At 48.4% G+C, this 18,769-nt stretch overlaps 1 protein-coding gene across 1 annotated transcript in view; it reads left to right on the forward strand.

Annotated features, from left to right (window-relative positions):
- LOC131555302 (phosphofurin acidic cluster sorting protein 1-like) overlaps window positions 1-18,769 on the forward strand; it is a 54,704-nt gene that overhangs the window by 21,342 nt on the left and 14,593 nt on the right. Inside the window, exons 2-3 of the mRNA XM_058801220.1 lie at window positions 13,288-13,375; window positions 18,652-18,741. Of these exons, the coding sequence (XP_058657203.1) occupies window positions 13,288-13,375; window positions 18,652-18,741 (178 nt within the window). The remainder of the gene's footprint in view (window positions 1-13,287; window positions 13,376-18,651; window positions 18,742-18,769) is intronic.

An 18,769-nucleotide genomic window follows, 5' to 3' on the forward strand; every position in this document is an offset into this window, starting at 1 on the left:
AGAGTTTAGAGTTGGAGGTTCTGGACTGTGGACAGCAGAAATGCCTTTATATTGTCCAAGCCATGTGGTTCATGTAAAGTAACTTTTGACTTAACTTTTCACAGCCTTGAGTCTGAGATGTTCTGGGTATTGTATGTCTCTGATAAAAAGAACAGAGAAGCAAATATGTGCTCAGGACTGGGATTGTTGCAGAGCTGATAGTGATCTCAGAAACCACAGGAGTGTCATGTTCCTCAGTTCCTAGATGGAGATGCCTTGGAATGCCTGTGTGAAATGCTCCAGGGCGTTATGAACCTGCAGCCTGCCTGCTGCAGAGACCATACATGGATAAAGAGGAGCTGTTTATTGAATGGTAGCATGAGTTCTGATCTTCAGTCTGGCACAGGACTGTACATGTCAGTGTCTGTGCAGTTTACTCACTGTGAAGGGGGAGTGTGTGGGGAGCTCTGGCACACCTGATTTGGGTTTTCAGCCCAGTTTGGGTCCCCTGGGTGCCACAAACCCACCTGAGTATCCATGCTCAGACTGCTGTGGAGGTGATGAGAAATGCAGAAAATGAAAGCAGACTGGGGGTGATGCTGGGGGCACAGAATTGCTTTTACTTGTTTCTGCTTTTGCTCTTTGAGAGTAATCTTAAATATTTGTATTACATCTCATTGCATTCTGTGTCTTACTTGCCAAGACTGGTTGCCTTAGTCACCAGGGCTGTGTAACTAGGACAACAAGATTAAGCAGGCAAATGTAGAAATAATAGTAATAACTTTCTCAACTCTTCCTGCAATTGGCTTGTATGAACAAATATCCTGCATGTGGGTGACTTGTGTCAGCAGTCCGTTCTCCCTTTGTGCCTGACACATGCTGAAATCCTGCTGGTGACACTACCCTAATCCAGCTGCGCTGGTGCCCTCCTGCAGCTGGAATAAACCTGTCAGGACCATGTGAATGTTGCTGTCCATTTCCTTCCTGAGCATGGAGCTGGAACAGAGTGCAGGGGACACTAAAGGCCAGCACTTGTGTGCTGAGTAGCTTGGTGGCAGATTCTGAGTGGAAAGGATGGGACCAGTGTCTGGTGGGATGGGGAGGCTGCCTTACAGTGCTGGGACTGGCTGGTGCCTTCCATGCAGTCCCTGTCCTCCATAGATGTTGTCCTCTCCTGGAACAGTTATTTACATGTTGATTTATTTGCTCACTGTTGGACTGAGGAGGGTCTGACAAATGGTAATTGTTGTCCTGTCTCTCATTCCTCAGGATACTGTTTGCACTGTGGGTATAGTTGGAGGTCAGCTTTTGATGCAATTTTGCTTTGCTTTGAGAGCTGGCTGTCCAGGCAAACCCAAATCCTGACTTGGAACAATGAAATTGCATCTCCCACCCCACCCTGGAAACATGTTGTTCCTGGAAGCTCTCTTGCTGTGTCTGCACCTTGTGTCTGCCCTTTCTGCAGTAACAAACCAGGGCTGTGTTATCTCCTCTAGAAAGCTCCCAGCCCCGTGAATTTGGGATAGCAAGGCACTTGCCTGGTATTCCTCACTGCTCTGTGCATTGTTTTCCTTCTCCCTGCTTTTCTCCCAGCTGAACATGATAGGGAGCTGCAGTGAGCACAGTAAAGGGATTCCCTGCATGCACAGGCCTCTTTTTTGTGGAAGCTTAATAGGCTCTTTTGAACACTCTTGACAATCTCTGATTGATCTTTCATGTGGGGGAGGAGGAGGGTGATTGCATCCAAGGAATTGTGCTAACAAAAGACCCAGTGCTGTGGTATCTGCCTTCCCTGGGGAACAGCTTCCTCTGCCTTTTCTCCATATGTGATTATCCTGAGGAGTGCATTCACCTCTCCTCTGAACTCTTTATAGCTGCAAGCAGCATTTCTATTAAGGACCTGTCAGATATTTCTGAACTAAGTTTTTGCTTTCAGTGGTACCCTTTTTGTAGCCTTCATTTATGTTTCCTTCTCTGATGTTGTTTTCCCCTGACTTTTGTCCTCTTAAAAACTGTAACTGGTTACAATTTTATAGTCACTTGCTGTCTTATTTCTTGCCCCTACTAACCACTGTTAGATAGAGTCAGATTCAAAGATGTCCCCTCATGGCTGCTTTAAAAACTTTTCAGTATTATTCTGGGCTGGAGCTAGCTTTTATTTCTTTTATAGGCTTGTTTTACAGTTTGATCAGTGAACCAAAAAAGCCATGTTTTTGTCTCTTCTGCTTCAGTTGGCTGGTGCAGAGCTTCCTGTGGGCCAGTCTCAAGATAGTGTGTGCACTGGCATATGTTATTCTGGAAGCCTGAGCTGAGGACAGCTCATTTCAGAAATGCTTAATGACCTCCTGTATAAAATTCAGAGTACTTAGAAAAGAAGGATGCTGCATCTGAACATACACAGGACAGCATATGCCCAGATAATGGACACAAAGGAGTGCCTCTGTTGCACCAAGTGGTTTTGTGTGCCCCTATTGTGCAGGAAATCCTTCACTGCAGCCACAGATTCCTGTGGGTTGGTGGGAAGGGTTGCATGATAAATCACCTGTCCCTCCATTTCCTGAGTTCTTCAATAGGCATTCTGGTGCTTCAGTGAGCACTACAAAACTGTGCTGTAAAGAGACAAAGTGGTTGGTAGGGTGTTGAACTTGTGAAGTATGTTACAAATTTAAATTTTCTTAGTGAGGGTGTCTTTGGATGGCTGCCTGTGCCTGGTGTGGCTGTAATACAGGATGTGGTGAGGAGGCACACCAGGTTATTTATGGACCCTTTTGCTAGGTGAAATGTGTGCTGTGATAGCTTCTGGCTCTGCTTGCAGCTTGCTGAGGAGGTGAATAGGCACAGTGATCCTTGGAAAGAATGTCCTGTTCCCCTGGGAAATGAGCAGTTGCAGGTGCCTGCAGTGTTCAGTGTGGGTGCTGCTTGCTGGGGCCCCCAAGGGCCCTGCCAGCCTGTGAGTGACTGTGTGACACTGCTGACACAAGCTGCAGCACCTTGGAGAGTAGGGACAGGCTGCTGGACAGCCTGGCAGCCTGCTGGGAGATCTGGTGGTGCCAGGGAGCAGGAATGGCTGTGGACAGCAGCTGCCTGCATGCTTTGCCTAGAGGGTGCTCTGAGGGGAAATTGCCTCTGCTTGCTCCACTGGAGCTCAGACTGCTCCCTGGACACATTTATTTTTGCAGCATAGCTGGTTCGTGATTTTTGATGCCTGGTGTTACAGGGTCAGAGGACCTGGACAAAAAGCAGTATTCTCCTGTTGGGATGTTTTGATCAGTACCATGCTATTCCTGAGCCAGGGAATTTAGTGTGAGCCACAGCAATGTGTGCTGCCTTGTCACTCCCACTCCAGCTGCATGGATTGTGTGGCATCCCTGCCTCAGAAAAGCATGCACAGCTGGGTAGAAACAGCCCAGCAGCTTGGTATTGCAGTAGTGTTACAAGATGGATGTCTCTGCCAGGAGGGGCTGTTTGTGAAGCTAACTGCTGGGGAGAAGCAGTGCACACTGCAGTGTTTGCAGGTACCTCTGTGCTGAAAGGAAAGCTGCTCTGTAGCACCAGGTGAGCTGCAGCTCCCTGCTGTGGAGTGTGGGGTAGCTCTGGCATGTCTGTGTTGGTGACAGCTTGGAGGAGCCAAGGGTCTTTCTAGGCAGATCTCAGGTTTTTCACTCCATCCTCTGATCTTGTTTTTGTCACTGACTGCACAGACTGATGGCTCTTCCAGGATTTAACAACTGCCCTTTCATAGCTTCCCTACTTTTCTGACAAGGGTTTGTTGTGTGTGGTCTGCACAGTGGCCTCACTGGTCTAGATCAGAGACCTGTGCAGCAGAGAGGTTTATAAACCTGCTGGGCAGAGCTCTGTATTGAATTGTGTGTGGAGAGAGGAGCCCTGCTAGGAAGGAGAGGCTGGAATAGCCCTGCCAGTGCTGACAGGCCATGCTCATCCTGTTTGGGAGTTTGAGGTTCTGGGGAGGTTTGGCATCACAGTGGCAGCTGCTCTCTCCTCCTACAGTGGGACTAACCACATTAGCAGGAATGTCCCCTGGGATCAGGGTAGGAAGGATGTGTGTCTTGTGTGTGATCTGCTCCCCAGGCTGGCAGCACTCGTGGGAGCTGCCAGTCTGCAGGGAGGAAGCAGTCCTCAATCAGGAGGTGGCATTTAGGTTCTATATTGGTGTTGGCCATCTCTCTCTCTCTCTGCTGCCTGCAGTGTGCCATGCTTTCCTCAACACAAACCCACAACACCAACAGGTACTAGGCCAGAGTGGTCCAGTTCTTTTTGAGGCTGCCTGTGTTACTGAGTCTGAAACTCTGGAGCTGTCTGTAGCTATGGAGCCTGTAAAGGACACTTGTGCTTGAAGAAAACTGCCTGGGAACAGGAAGGGAGCATTTCATAATATAGGGTTATCTTTGACTGGCTTCCCTATGGTATTTGAAAAAGCACCATTTGTCTTGTTTAGGAACTGTTTGCTTGCAGAGATGCTGGCACACACTTGTCCATGTGAGGAGGCACATCCAAACATCAGAGGATGGTTTAGCAGGCTTGAGAAGGAGAGCATGTGTACTCTGGAGCTGTTGGCTGCAGCCCTAACCAGAGGGAATCCCAGAGATCTTGGCTGGTCTGAGAGTGTCACTGCTGTCTGTGCTTTGGAGGGGTACTGGGGAAAAGGGAATGCTCATGTATGGCCTTGGCCAATCATTTGTGGGAGTTTTTCTATTGCAGCCAGGCTTGCTCTGTCCTGGTTTGGGATCTCATGGCCTCTGCATGGGCCCTCCTGCTGGGAACAGCCTCACTATGCCATGGACAGCAAACAAGCAGAGGGATCTGGGTGTTAGCTCCTGTCCTGAGTAGCCATTCTTTCCCTGGAAATGCAGTGTTATGAGTAGTTCAAGTCTTCGATATGCCTTGCTAGCATGGTAATGTTTTGGCAGCACAAAACCAGCTGAAAGCCTGTAGTAGATAAAGCTTTTAGGAAAGAGAAGTGCTCTGTACCCAAGCACAACACTGCTGGTGGTCCATCTGCCACTCCTGGTGTGGCTCCCTAGGTGTGGGGCTGGTGTACACTCAGTGAGGCATGTTGGCTGACCTCCTTTAGCAGGCATGTTCTAAAGCAAAACCTGGTAGAGCATTCCAGTAAAGGAAACAGTGGCTGGTGCAGGAGCAGTTTTGGCTGTAGTTTGGCTACACATGTCAGATAGCAGCTGTGAAAACCCTGGGGAAGAGGATGATTTTGTACATCTTGTTTGGTATTTAGAAAGATTTTTATATTCTCTTAGATAAATCCAACAAATCTCTTCCATAATCCTGAGCAAGTCTTGGCTCTTGCAGACAAAATCAGTGAATCCATTACCTGTGTGCACTTTCCTCTCCTCACCTGGCTGCTTTCACACTGGCAGCAAGCAGCTCTGATGGCTGTTGGTGGTGATCAGCAGTAGCTGCTGCTGGCTGAGTCATGCACGGTGTTGATGCCCTTATCCTTTCTCTGAACCTCCTTATCTCACTGGTGCACCTGACCCAGCCTAGAATGCCTGCCATGCCTTGTCCTGGCTCTTGTGTCTCTCTGGGACATGACCTGCCCTGTTCTCTGCCTCTGGTGAGTGTTGCAGTGCTCTGAAATCCATCTCTGAGCACAGAGGAATGCTCCAGGCCTGTGATGGAAGAGAAGATGCCTGGGAGGTCTCTGGGTGGCACTCAGAGCCCTGTGTGGTCCCTGCAGTGGATGGGAAAGCTGCTTCAGAGTGTTTAGTAGAGCAGCTGCCCAGAGAATAAAGAGTGAGGGCTGGCTGGAGCAGGGCAGTTCTGGTAAATGTACACCATTTATGTGCACCATAAATACACACTGAGATGGTGATGTTTGGTGCAGTTAAAAATGGCCTGCACGGTCACATGAGAACAGAAGGGGCTGATGGTGTGGATTTTCCCTTCTACGGGGATAGGAGAATGAAAAAAATGAGGTGCTCCATTTCAGCACAGTGGTGCTGAGTGAGGTCCCATTTAATGCACTGCACTGGCCTCTTTTCAGTGACTGCAGCCTATCTTGAATGGCCATTCCAGGGGGGGAATGCTAACCAGGACACAAGGCTGTGAGGAAAACTCTAGGCAGTAGCAAGAAGCCAGCCAGGAAGACAAGGAAAGGCAGATGTATCTGCTTGCAGGACACTGTTTTCTTCCCATTTGCCTCCTGACTGAGGATGAATTGCTTGATGATACCTTGCTCTTGGTAATGTATATCCTACTGATATTGTTATTTTTTGCCCTCCCCAGCATGACTTTGCCTATCCTCCTCCCCTATAGTGCTGCCAAGTTGCTGCTGTGAGGATAAGAAACCCCTTCCTTTGCTGCACCCTCAAAGGCAAAAGGAAGGAGGGTGTCATCTGTCCTCTGGGATATCTGAGCACTGGCTTTGGGTTTGGTCTGTCTAGGGACACATGGAAGGAGATGGGAAGAATAGTCATGTGGGAAAACAGGCTGCATTTCTTGGCAGGCAGAGCTGTAAGCTGTGAAATGCTTCCTAGGAAAGGAAGGGACATAACCTGGGGAGGTTTTGTTTTCTGTGCTTCGTGCCTTAGGATTTCCTTTGTGAATGTCACTTGGGAATTGGGATAAATGAAACCTACTGCACTTTGCAGTAACAGAAGCCTGCTCTGGATGTAGCAGCAGGGCAGACATGTGCTACTGGCAGCAAGCTGCTGTCAGCCAAAATGTCTGTCTGATGGCAAGGAGAGGAATGCTGGTCGGACCAGGGCTGTTGTGCTGCACACCACCTTGTGTGTCTTGGCTGAGGGACCTGAGACACAGCCAGTATTTGGTGGCTCTGCCCTGGCTCCTTCCTTGCTGACCCAGGAGGGTGCTGTCATATTTTTTGGTCTTTGTCTCTTACTGTGTTACACTCTTTGGTGCAGCTTGCTTTAGTTGCCCATCTCGGGCTGCAGCAGCTGCAGTGGCCTGAGGGCAGAGTGGCAGGAGTGTGCTGGCAAGCCCTGAGTGCTCTGCCTCTCTGTCCCTTCCCCGAGGGGAAGCTCTCAGAGCAGGCTGGTGCTTTCCTCCCAATCCATCTGTAACTGGTGCACCTACCTGCATCTGCAGAGCCCAATGAACTGCTGCTGTCCCAGTTCATTGCTGTTTGCTGGCAACAGGGACTTGGTTTCTGAAAGTGGAGTAGGTCTCTCCTCCCCTCTGTGTCATCGGGGGTGTCTCATGCAAGCACCACTTGGGGCTCGGGGAGGAGCTTGCCTTCAGGAAGCTGTGGCACATTTCGAAATGTGTTTTGTGTGCTCTTCCCTTGACACCTCGATAGTGGCTTCACCTGGCCACTATCCGAGGTGAGCTCTGTGGATGGACACCCCTGTGATCAGTCACATCTGCTTTTACAAGCTGCTCCATGCGACTTGCCACTTTGCAGAGCATCCCGGTGTCCCGGGTTTGTGTGCAGCCCGGCTGCCTTCTGCCCTCTAGCGGGAACGTGTTTGGGAATAGGCGCTGCTCCAGTGTTTGGCAGGGTACAGCAGCATCGGGAGCGTCCCGTGCCTCTGAGCCCCATGGAAATTCTGGCATCTTTCCAGAAGGCCAGTCTCAAAGTTTAATATCATCTTGAAGGGAAACCTGAGCTGTCAGAATCAGGAAAAATATTGAAAAGTAGCTAAACTGACACTATTGAAGGTTTAGTCCATGTCTGTGAATCTAATAAAGGTGGTGGTGCTGACAAGGATGCACAGAGGGCCAGTGCTGGGAAAGGTGAATGTGTTCTAACATTTGTAGGTGGCATGGAAACTACAGGAGGACCCAAGGTTGGAGAAATCAGTGCAAATGTCCAGGAAAACAGTCTTGTCCAGAGAATGAGCTGCCACTCAGGAGTGGTCGGTGAGCCAAGCACTGAACAGCCCACGATATCAGCAGGAAAAGAGAGGATTTCATGGGCTTGACCCTTAACTTGTGGGTAAGGCCTGGCTCTGAGGCACAGAGCAGGGCTGGGCAGTGACTCTGGATGCACTCTGGGCTTTTCCCCTCGCTTGTTCCAGCTGCAGTGAGCACCACGCCAAGAGCAGATTCTCCAGATGTTGCACATCAGTTGAAACACTGTTTTGTTATTTGGATGAGATTTTCTTTGGACTAGTACTTGCTTATAATAGTGTTTATACATACTTTTGAAAAAAATCTAAAAGCGTATTTTTATACATATGCATTTATACAGGTAAGAGGGTGGTAAACATACAAATAATATTTGAAGGCTTCCTCCAGAATGAGGACTGTTGTTGTTGCTCTTAAGAAGATTTTGTTAGTTCTTTTCATACATGGAGGGCATCACCTGTGACCCAGTTTAGTGGCACAGTCAGAGCAGCAGAAAACCTTCTTGCTTTTCAAAACAATATTAGTTTTTTTAACTTAGTGAACACTTCCATTTTTTTCAAGGAGGAAGCTATGCACTGAGTACTGTGCAAGCAGGAAATTGTTGCATAATGCTTTATATTGCCCCTTCAGTGAAAAGGAAAGCAAAAACCTACCTTTTGTTGTTGAAAAGCAAAAAAAGAAGTAGATAAGAAAATGCTTTAATGTCCTCTTGCTGTGGTCTCTAGGAGGTAGAGAATTAGGTCCATTGAATCTGCAGAGAATTTTGACATTTTTACTGCACTGCAATAAAAATATTGAGTGGATTGTTCTTGGATAATATGTACATGATTTGGTATAACCGATAGTGATAAGAATGCTTGTAAAATAGACCCTATACATCTGTGTATTGCTCTGGCAAAAAACGAGGACACAATGCAGCTCTGGCCAGACTTCAGCTGTATCAAAGTTAAAATGTTTAGGATTTATTTTGTGGGAGAGGTAGTGAGCAATAGACCCAGGAAGAATAGAGACCATAATTAAGCTCCCATGTGTGCTTACAAAAAAGCAGATATGAGGATTTTTCAGAATTGTGGGATTTCATCAGCTGTGTTTCCTAGGTTAGGGGAATTGACTCAGCCTCTGACAGAGGCAACCAATAATGAAAACACAGAACTTGTTGTACTAAAGCAAAAAATGTTGTCTGCTCCTTCTCTTGGGCTCCTGGATTATACAAACCCCTCCAATCTGGATGCACATGAAGTAAAGATAGTGGAGTGATAGTGCAGAAATTGTGACTGCACCACAAACCAGTTACATTATTCCACTAAACTTAATTCAGTTGCACTGGGAAGACCAGCCTGTAGTAAATCACTGTCAGCAGCAGCAACAATATTGGAGAAAGCTGCCTCTTTATCCTGGGACATCCCATAACAGTCCATGTTCCACATGCAGTGGGAAAACTGTAGACAGTGTGTGACCCAAGCTCTATTGCCACAGTGGGTCATGTACACACATAGGTATGAGCTGAGCCTCCTAATGGCAGATAACAGCATCTTTACAGGATGTGACACCTTGAATTCAGCAGCTCTCACACCTCTGCCTGATGATTTGAATTTGAATATTGTGTTAATCTTTGGGCCCCTCACTACACAAAAGACACTGAGGTGCTGGAGTGTGTCTGGAGTTGGTGAAGGGTTTAGGGAATTAAGTTTATGAGGAGTGCTTGGGGGACCTGGGGCCGTTTGGCTTGGAGAAAAGGAGACTCAGGGTGACCTTATTGCTCTCTACAACTCCCTGAAAGGAGGTGGTACTGAGCTGGGGGTTGGTCTCTTTTCCCAGGTAACAAGTGACAGAACAAGAGCAAACAGCCTCAAGTAGCACCAGAGCAGGTTTAGATTGGATATTAGGAGAAAGTTCTTCACTGAAAGGGTGGAGAAGTGTTGGAATCAGCACCCCTGGAAATATTCAGAAAACGGGTGGATGAGGCACTCGTGTGTAAATGGGTTACAAAGTTAGTGGTGAACATGGTCATGCTTTGTTAATGGTTTGATGTTCTTAGAGGTCTTTTCCAACCTTAACAATTCTGTGCTTCTCTGATGGAGAATATCACCTGTGTGATGCACATTTCAAGTAAACCACAGCCTGATCTAACTGACATTCTCTTATATTACCCAAATCTAGTTCTTTTTGCAGGTATTTTGTCCTCCTACCTGCAAGGACACTGTGGTGAGCCAGGTAAAGCAATAGAAACAGAGCCACTCTTAGCAGGGGAGCAGGATTACTAGCCTTGGCACATGCAGTGTCCTGGGAAGAGCAGAAATGAGTTAACATCTCTGTGGACTCCCAGTATGTTTCTGGAGTTTGTCAGGCAGCAGGAATTTTATGGAAAGAATGGGGGTTCTTCACATCAGCAGAACAGAGTAACCATCCCTTGGAGAGGAAATATTCAATTTGTTAGAATTAGTACAGTTACCTGTGGTCCTGGATGGTCAGGCAGGAAAGCTTCCTTAACGAAAATAAACCACTGTGTGTCCTCTGTGACCTCCTGAATGGATGCTTTTGCAAACAACCGCTGGAGGCAGTGAATTTCACAAAATGCATGTTTATAAGAGCTTTCCTTTTTAAGATAACTACAGGCCAGCTTGGTGAAAGCACAAGTGTTTCAATCAAACTTCAGAGCAAAAGCTCCAAATTTAGTGAGGGAAAGAAGGCAGCATTTTTTAAGATAATACCAGGGAACAGTGAGTTCCTCTCCCCAGTAAATGACCAGTAGAGGGGTGTAGGAGTACTGAGGTTGCAGGGGCTGTCAGACTGCCTTGTTGGAGCTCATTTTCCTTGTTGCTGTCAGTCCTTGTTGCTATCAGAATGTTACACAGACATATTTACCACGACTCAGTATAGCAGAAATCCCTGCTGCAGTTCCACACCTCAAGAACAGTTGCTACTTGTTCTGTTTAATTATAGGAGTAAGTAAATCCAAATTTATAATTTGTCTACCGAAAAGTGATTTTCAGGGATCACACTGTGATCAGTTCTGGACAAAACCATGGGGTAGTTGCCATGGAATCTGGCTGTAATGTTCAGAGCAGCATCTGATCACTGTGGATTGATCCTGTCCTGTGGATATCTGCAGAGATTAGTGTGGGACCCTCTGCTGCCCTGTACTGGACACTCAGCTCTGATGTAAATCTGGGTGATGCAGGGATTGGTTAAGTAACAGATCAAAAGCGGATCATCAGGGACAGCCAAGCTGCTTAAAAATTGTGTGCTCTTGTGCTGCAAGTACACTCAGACTCTAGAACATGCATGTTAATCTCTGTGGGAAGGGTGGTGGTATTTTAGAAAGCACTGTTTGGAGAAGGGCTGGAGCTGCAGGGTGCAAGCTGAACCTTTGAGTACCTTCTGTCTTTGAGTGCTGCAGGGAGGGAGAGCACAGGGTGGAAGGGGGGGAATCACCTTCTGGCACGTGCTATGGAAAGGACATGGGGCAGGCTACAGCATCTCTCACTGTGTAAAATAGATCTTGGAGCTGGAGAGGGATAGAAAGACAAGAGTGCCTTATCAGAGATGAAAGAGCTGCCCAAGTGGGCAGAGCTGACCAGCAGGCATTCGTTCTTCCCCTGGAAAAATTACCAGGTACTGCCTCAGAGAGGAGCATGAAGAGCTAATGAGTGAATTAGTTTTTGATAAGAAATGTGTTTCTAAAGCAAGAACAACTGCCAGGTAGAATTATAACCTTTCCACATCCTCCAATTAAGACTGAATATCCTTATGTAAGTTTCAGTCTTTAAGAGATGACTTTTCATGCAGGTAACTATCATGACTAAATTAGTGCTGCAAGGAAAGTTGGAGTAGATGTGCTGTCCTTGTCCCACATGTTCAAGCCTCATTTCTCTCCATGGCTGGTCCAGCAGCAGTCACAATCAGCTCTGGTTAGTGGTGGTTGTTAGCTAAGCTCAGCCTCTTTGCAAGCTTTCCTTCAGTACATCTGATGGAGTGGCTGTGCCCCTCTTTCTGGTGAGAATTCAGTCCCCCTCTCTCTGCCAGAGGTGCCTCTTTGTCTTTGGCCTTGCTCCCCACAGCTCACCCCTAACCATGCCTAAGTATTTCTGGGGAGGAAGAAACCTGCCTCAGGTAATGAGGTTTCTCCCTTCCTACAAGCAGAGGCTCAGAGGGGAAGGGTGGACAGGGACCACTTGTTACAGTGCTGGAGTGCGCAGAGGATGAGAGCTTAGGGTCTGTGCTCTGGGTTTTGGCTGAAATAATGCAGCCATCTGGCCAAGGAGTGTGCAGAACTCCCCTGCACACCCAGCTTCCTGACTTCTGGTCTCTACCAGGAGGGACCAGAACATGAAGGGCAGAGCCGCAGGGTTGCAATCACAGTCCAGGAAACCTTCTGCACAAGCTAAAATTATTTTAGAAGGGAGGACAGGGACATGATAGGAGGTGACTGCTTGCTAAGCCCTAAACCTGTCCTGTAGTTTGGCTCTGTCCTTCCCTTTTCACTGTTCTTCCATGTCTGGGATTGTTCTACACTGCTGCTGTACATGATCATAGCAAGAGCAGGTTTTTCCTTTAAAAATAAATAAAGCAGGTATTCATAGAGCACAGTGTGTCAGACAGAAAGGTATTTGGTAGCAGCCAAATCTGTTCTCCAGGGAGGGTGGCCTGACTCTCAGGTCCAGCATGCTGATATCTACACAAGTCCTGGGAACCGGAGTCTGCAGCAATGCAGCCGTGGAGCACAGAGGGTAACTTGGAAAACATCAGCGTGCTCTTACTGCTGGTGAAGCCTGGCAATGTCTGGCTTTGCTCCCTGACACAGAGCTCCTTGCAGTAGTGTCTGTGGGAGTCCTGCTGCAGGCTCCTAGGCAGGAGACAGAGTGGCTGGCTGTTGCTTTGAGCAGTGAAAGTAGCTCTTCTCACTTAGCCTCAGGATCCTTCTGAGCTTTTTCCTGGAAGTGCCACTTACCATGCTGAGTCCCCAGGATTTGAGCTTGTCAGGGTGGCTGAAGCTGTATGAAACCTCCTGTGGGGCTGCTTCCCAAGCCAGCTCTGTGTGGTACGATGCAAGAGGAGAGCTGAGTTGTGATGTCTGCATTGGAACATTTGCCTTAACTAAGTCCAGGATAAGGGTGGATTTAAGTGCTTTGGTTTATAAATAAACAGTGCAGTGGCCAAGGTAGATTTAAACAGAGCTGGCAACAGCCCTGCTTGGGAAGGGATCTCTTTACCACATGGCCTGCAGTTGGACTTCCTGTTGCATGCTAATCCCTTAAGCCTGCTTTAGCTCTGTTAATTTTCCCTCTTTCCTTTTTTCCCCGACGGGCTGTCTCGGTGGCGCGTGAATGCCGGCGTTCCTAGGCCAGGCCTGTGCCTGCGACTGGGCCAAGCATCCAGGCTGCCTTCTGAGCACTGGGTGCCATGTGGCAGGGCCCCAGGGATGGTGGTGCCTGAATGTGTCCCATTCTCTCTGTCTTACAGGCTCTGCAGTCTGCGCCTGAAGAAGCTCACAGTGCTGAAAGAGCTGGACAAAGAGCTGAGCTCTGTGCTTATCGCTGTGAAGATTCAGGTAGGCTCCTCTGCTCGCTGCTGCCTGATGGCAGCGAGCCAAGCCCATCCTTGTGCCCTCTGTGAAGTGCTGGTCTGCATGTCCCTTGCCTAGTGCCACCAACCCCTCTGTCTCAGCATGCTCAGGGATGTTTTGGCTGTCAGGCAGGTGGGAATGATGCCCCAGGGACAGCAGCAAGACACCTGGTGCTGCCTTGTATTGGGAATGAATTTGGTTAGACACTGGGACAGACTCTGTCCTGCCTCCCTGCCTGCCTCTGCCAAGGCCCTCCTCTCAAATTGCTGGTTGGAGTTTGTCATCCCTGTTCCCTACCCTTTAAGAGAGGGTCAGTGCTGGATGGTTTCCAGCAGTGCCTTCCATCCAGATCACTCCCTGGGGAATGAAGGGTGGGAAGGGAATGGTGCAAGGGATCAGCATCTCTGTGCATGGTGTTCTGCTGATATTTGTATCCTGTCTGATCTATAATATCCCTTCCCTTTCCCTGTGCATCCCTGCTAGGCCTGGTACCTCTACTGTGAACCAGGCAGAAGGGAGGGGAGAGGATCTTTGTCACCAAGGGGATGGGAATTTACCACCATCCTGATATGTGCGATCCCTCCACCCTCTCTGCTGCTTGTGGTGGAGAGATGTGTTCCTTGGAGTGCAGGCACATCCTTTTCACCTGCCAAAGGACAGCATGGAAGCAAAATGCATCTTGAGCATGCTGTCCTGGCCACAGCTTCCCTGACCCAGCTAGGGTGCTGGTGTCCTTCCTTCGTTCTTGTCAGCTGGCACGACAGCAGCTGATCCCGCTGAAAGCACCGTGGGTCGGCAGCTCAGCAGCTTTGTGCTCCCACAGAGCTCTCTGTGCTGCACACATTAGGATCTAAATCCTGGATTAATGCTGGAAGCTGCAGTATTAGTGGAGCTCTGGGAGCTGGAGTTGCCTTCATGGCAGACCTGATTCACTCTCACGGAAGAAACTGAAGGCAAAATGTGTGAAGCCTGGGGCAGGGAGTGAGGACAGTAGGAGAGGCTGTGGTCCACACACTGTTGGTCAGTGTCCCACTTTGTGGCATTTCCATCACTGTATGTATGGTGTCATTCAGGAGAGCTGAAAGCCCTGGAACCCCTGAGACCTGTGCCCTTTTGGAGCAGGCTTTAGCAAGGAACCAACCTGAGAACAGAGAGCTGCCTGGCTGGGCCACAGCTGACAGCAGCACAGGACTGGGGGGCTGGCAGCCAGCTGGGAGCTGTGGGTCCTACTTGACTGTGAGAGCTGGAGTGGTCCCTGACTTCTCTCCTGCACAGTCAGCCCAAGCTGAATGTGCTTCTCTGCACTGGGGAGCCTTGGGTTCTTGTGCAGCCCACTTGTGCTGAGTGTGCATGTCCTCAGCTACAGCCCTCACAGGCTGCAAATGTGGGACTGGGGAGGAGACAGTACAGTGTGGGACTCCAGCTCTCTCAGACCATCCCTGCCACAGGCCAATCTTGCACCTTGATAGCAAAAGAAATTAATAGGCCTCAGCAGTTTGAAGCCACAAAGCCTTCTTCCTGCAGGGCTTATTTTCCTGTTAGGAAATGGAGGCTGCATCCAGGATTGAATTTAAACATGGGCACCTCCTCTCTGCATGGTCATGTAGCTGTGGCTTCCTGCAAAGCTGAAGAGAACAAGGAGAATGCTTTTACCTACATTACCCCATGGCTCAGCATTCCTTGTGGGAGTGGGCTGAGCTTGTGTCCCTCCCCAGGCTGCTTTCCACCTGCCTGGGCAGCTGCCTTGGCAGGGTTTGGGGCTGCTGGAAGGCAGATGGAGGCTGTGGGCAGCTCCAGCACAGCGTGCCTACAGAGTGGCCTCAGATGGATCCATCCCTCCTGCTCCTCTCCTAGGTAACAGATGAGTCACACTAGTAAGAAACTGTTTGAAGGCTTTCCAGGGAGCATTCCATCTTTTGGATGGAAACAGCTGATGCACAGAATTTATAAAGGACCTGCAAATTCCCAAGGGGGAAGCTGGGGACTAGAGGAAAGGGAAGCTGTATTTCTCTCACTTCAGTAGTAGTTCTGTTAGGGTCAGGAAGTTGCTGCTCTGAAGGGCAGATTGCATGGAAATAAAGCTCTGACCCTGCCTGAATGGAGCTGCCACCCAGGCAAGAGCTCCTGTGCTGGAGACAGCCTGCTTAAAAAATGTGCATGACCAAAGGACAGTGTAAAGCCTGTCCAGACTCCTGATCTTCTTCTCACAGTTCCCTTCTTGTCTTAAAAGACAGCCTCCAAGGATGCCATGTGCTGCTACATGCTCCTTCATCTGGAAATACCACAGTCAAGGGGAGCTTTCTATGTCTACAGAACTTACCCATTTCCCAAAGGTGATTTGAATATATAATGTTCCATGGATTTGAGTGAGATAAAGCCTGAACTACTGTGAAAAAAGGGATTTGCTCTCATTCACTTGAGTGGTTTTTTTAAAACTTTGTCCCTTGTTATTTGTTTTAACAGACTGGAGCCATCACAGAGCATTTCCTTCTGTGTTTGTTCAGTGTGACACTAAGAGATTTGGATGTGCTGGCTCAGCTCCATACAGCTGCAGATACCTGCCTTGGTATTGCAACTGATTATGGCACGGAGGGAAACACAGTATTCCCTGTCAGCAGAGAGACTGAGGCTCACAAACACCCTGTCTTGAGCCATGAATAGAGGAAACAGTCAAAGAAAAAGAAGAAAACAAACCCCAGCACTCCCAGAACTTCCAGCTCCTGTGACAGGTGCTGTGGATGCAGATCTCCCTGCATCTGCCTGCAGGATATAGCTGGTGACTCAGGTTCAAGCCTTGTGCTGCTGTAGAGAGATGATTTTGGCAGTCACTGTGTAGGACACAAGAGTGTGTGCTATGAAATAGGCCAGGCTAAAAAGGTTGTTTGCCTCTGCCAGGCCTGCCTCCTGCCCCAGCCATACTCCCTGAAGGAACTTGGGCTTTTTTGGTCTTTCTTACTATGCAGTTTTCTGTTTATGCCTCAGTCATTACCTCTTTGTAATGACTTGTAGTGTTTCTCACTCCTGCCTGAGCAATCCTAGCTAAACCCTAAATTTGTTTATTAATGGATTGTTCTCTCCCAAAATGTGCATTCAACTTGAATTCTGGTGTTTTGCTGTCTGCCTAGTCCAGTACCTGTATTAGTTCTCTCTTTTTCCAGATGTGGTGTGCTGCTCTAGCCTCAACCCTCTTATAAACCATACCAACCAGGACAGATTTACACCTGAAATTTGGGGTTGTACCTTGCAAACCAGACCTGTGTATTGTAGTGAAAGCTCCTGTATGTTTTCAGTTCTTAGGCAGTAAAAACCTGTGACCACCACTTGACCCTATTGCTTTTCCCTTCCTTGACACTCTGTCATCCATTTTCACTGTAACAGTCTGATATTAAGTTTTTCTGTAGTATTCATAGAGATACGCAACTGTTCTGCAGAGAAATTGGTCTTACCTGACATTACTCAAGGTAACAGAACAGAACAGCTGAGCTACATCCAGTGTTCAGTGCCATGTCCAGTTGAGGTTTGAATTTCTCAAAGGATGGAGAATCCTCAGTATTTCTCTGTCCTTGCACTGTGATAATGAAAGCAGCCTTTGTCCCAGTCCTTGCAATTCCACCTGGGTGTGGGGTGTGCACTGGCATTTCACTGAGGGATAGGATTCACCTGGGATTGAGGCTGGGTATGTAATTCCTTAGTGGTAAATGACAGTGAGGCACAGGACAGCAATGTTTATGAAGCAAACCATCATTTCCTGAACACACCACTCAGGATATCCTCACCTTTTCTTTGCCACCAGTCCTTCCCCAGAAATAGCATCTTCAGGAAGAGTAATTGCACTTCTACTTGTGTTTGGATGAAAGAATAAATCTTTGGTAGTTAATTGCTCTGCAACAAAGAGCAAATGGTGCATGTACTGAAGTAAATGGTCACTGTCATTGTGACTGCCTATGATCTGTTATCAGAGAAGAGTTCAGGAAGGGTCAGTGTGTTCTTGGCCAGGAAAGCTCACAGATGGTGAAGGGGATGAGCTCCACCTCCTCCCTTCCATTTTAGGAAGACCTTTTGCAGGAAAGCCTTGCTCCTGGCACAGTCTCTGGGAACAGCATTGCAGGCAGCTTTTGGGAGGATCTGTGGGTTGTGCCACCCTGCAGCCAAGAGGACCTGGTGCATGCAGACAGCAATTTTCTGCCCCTGAGTCATTCAGTGTGTCTGTCAGAAACCAAGACAGAGAGATAGTAGAGATAGGGCAGAGGTAAAGGAAAGAGTTGGAGTGGGAACATGGTTAGAGTGTCTCTGTTCCTGCCCTTCTGGTAAAAACCATTTCTATATGTAAGGACTGTTGCCTGAGGAGAAGACTAGGATGGAGTTTTCTGAGACACAGCTGAGCAAGCAGGGGGACCCCTGTTCTCCTGGACATCCTGACTTAGTCCAGCAGAGCCATCCTGCTGCTGTGCTTAGACAGGGATCTGCACTGGGCCTGTCTGCTTGGGGGAGAGATGTCTCCAGGACCTGGCCAGGCAGGGTATTGGGACCCTTTCCTTTGCCCTGCCTGGCTCCCTCTGGCTTGGATTGTCCCTCCACAGCCTGGTGTGACCGTGTTCACAGGGGTCTGAGGATCAGGGAAGAGACGAGGATCTGACTCCGTGTTTCAGAAGGCTGATTTATTATTTTATTATATATATTACATTAAAACTATACTAAAAGAATAGAAGAAAGGATTTCATCAGAAGGCTAGCTAAGGATAGAAAAAGAAGGAATGATAACAAAGCTTGTGTCTCGGACAGAGAGTCTGAGTCAGCTCACTGTGATTGGCCATTAATTAGAAACATTCAACATGGGCCAATCACAGATGCACCTGCTGCATTCCACAGCAGCAGATAATCAATATTTACATTTTGTTCCTGAGGCCTCTCAGCTTCTCAGGAGAAAAAATCCTAAAGGAAAGGATCTTTCATGAAAGATGTCTGTGACACATGGGAGTGTCCCTGCAGGTGCAGCGAGCCAGATTAGGCAGGGCAGGCTTGTGAAGAGCAGGTGCTCCCTGGCAGGTGGGCAAGGAGAAGGGGCAAATGGCAGCTCAGGGGGTGCTGCAGGCTTTTGCAGAGTGTTGATAGGCATGTGAAAGGTGGCTCTGCAAGGTGGAACAGAACGGAGTCAAGGCATTCTCTCTTTCCTTGTGGACTGTGATCACCATTGTCTTGTGTGTGTGAGGCAGAGGAGTCTGTGGTTGAGCTCAATGTGTGTATCTGTTAATCTCATTCCAGGGTTCAAAGCGAGTCCTGAGGTCAAATGAATACATCCTCCCACCTGGGGGCCTGATGGAGACCGAGCTGGAGCTGACCTTCTCACTGCAGGTACCTGGTCCCCTGGACTCCCTTACCT

This window comes from Ammospiza caudacuta, chromosome 3 (genome assembly GCF_027887145.1).
Source record: "Ammospiza caudacuta isolate bAmmCau1 chromosome 3, bAmmCau1.pri, whole genome shotgun sequence".
In the NCBI taxonomy this organism is placed as follows: Eukaryota; Metazoa; Chordata; class Aves; order Passeriformes; family Passerellidae; genus Ammospiza; species Ammospiza caudacuta.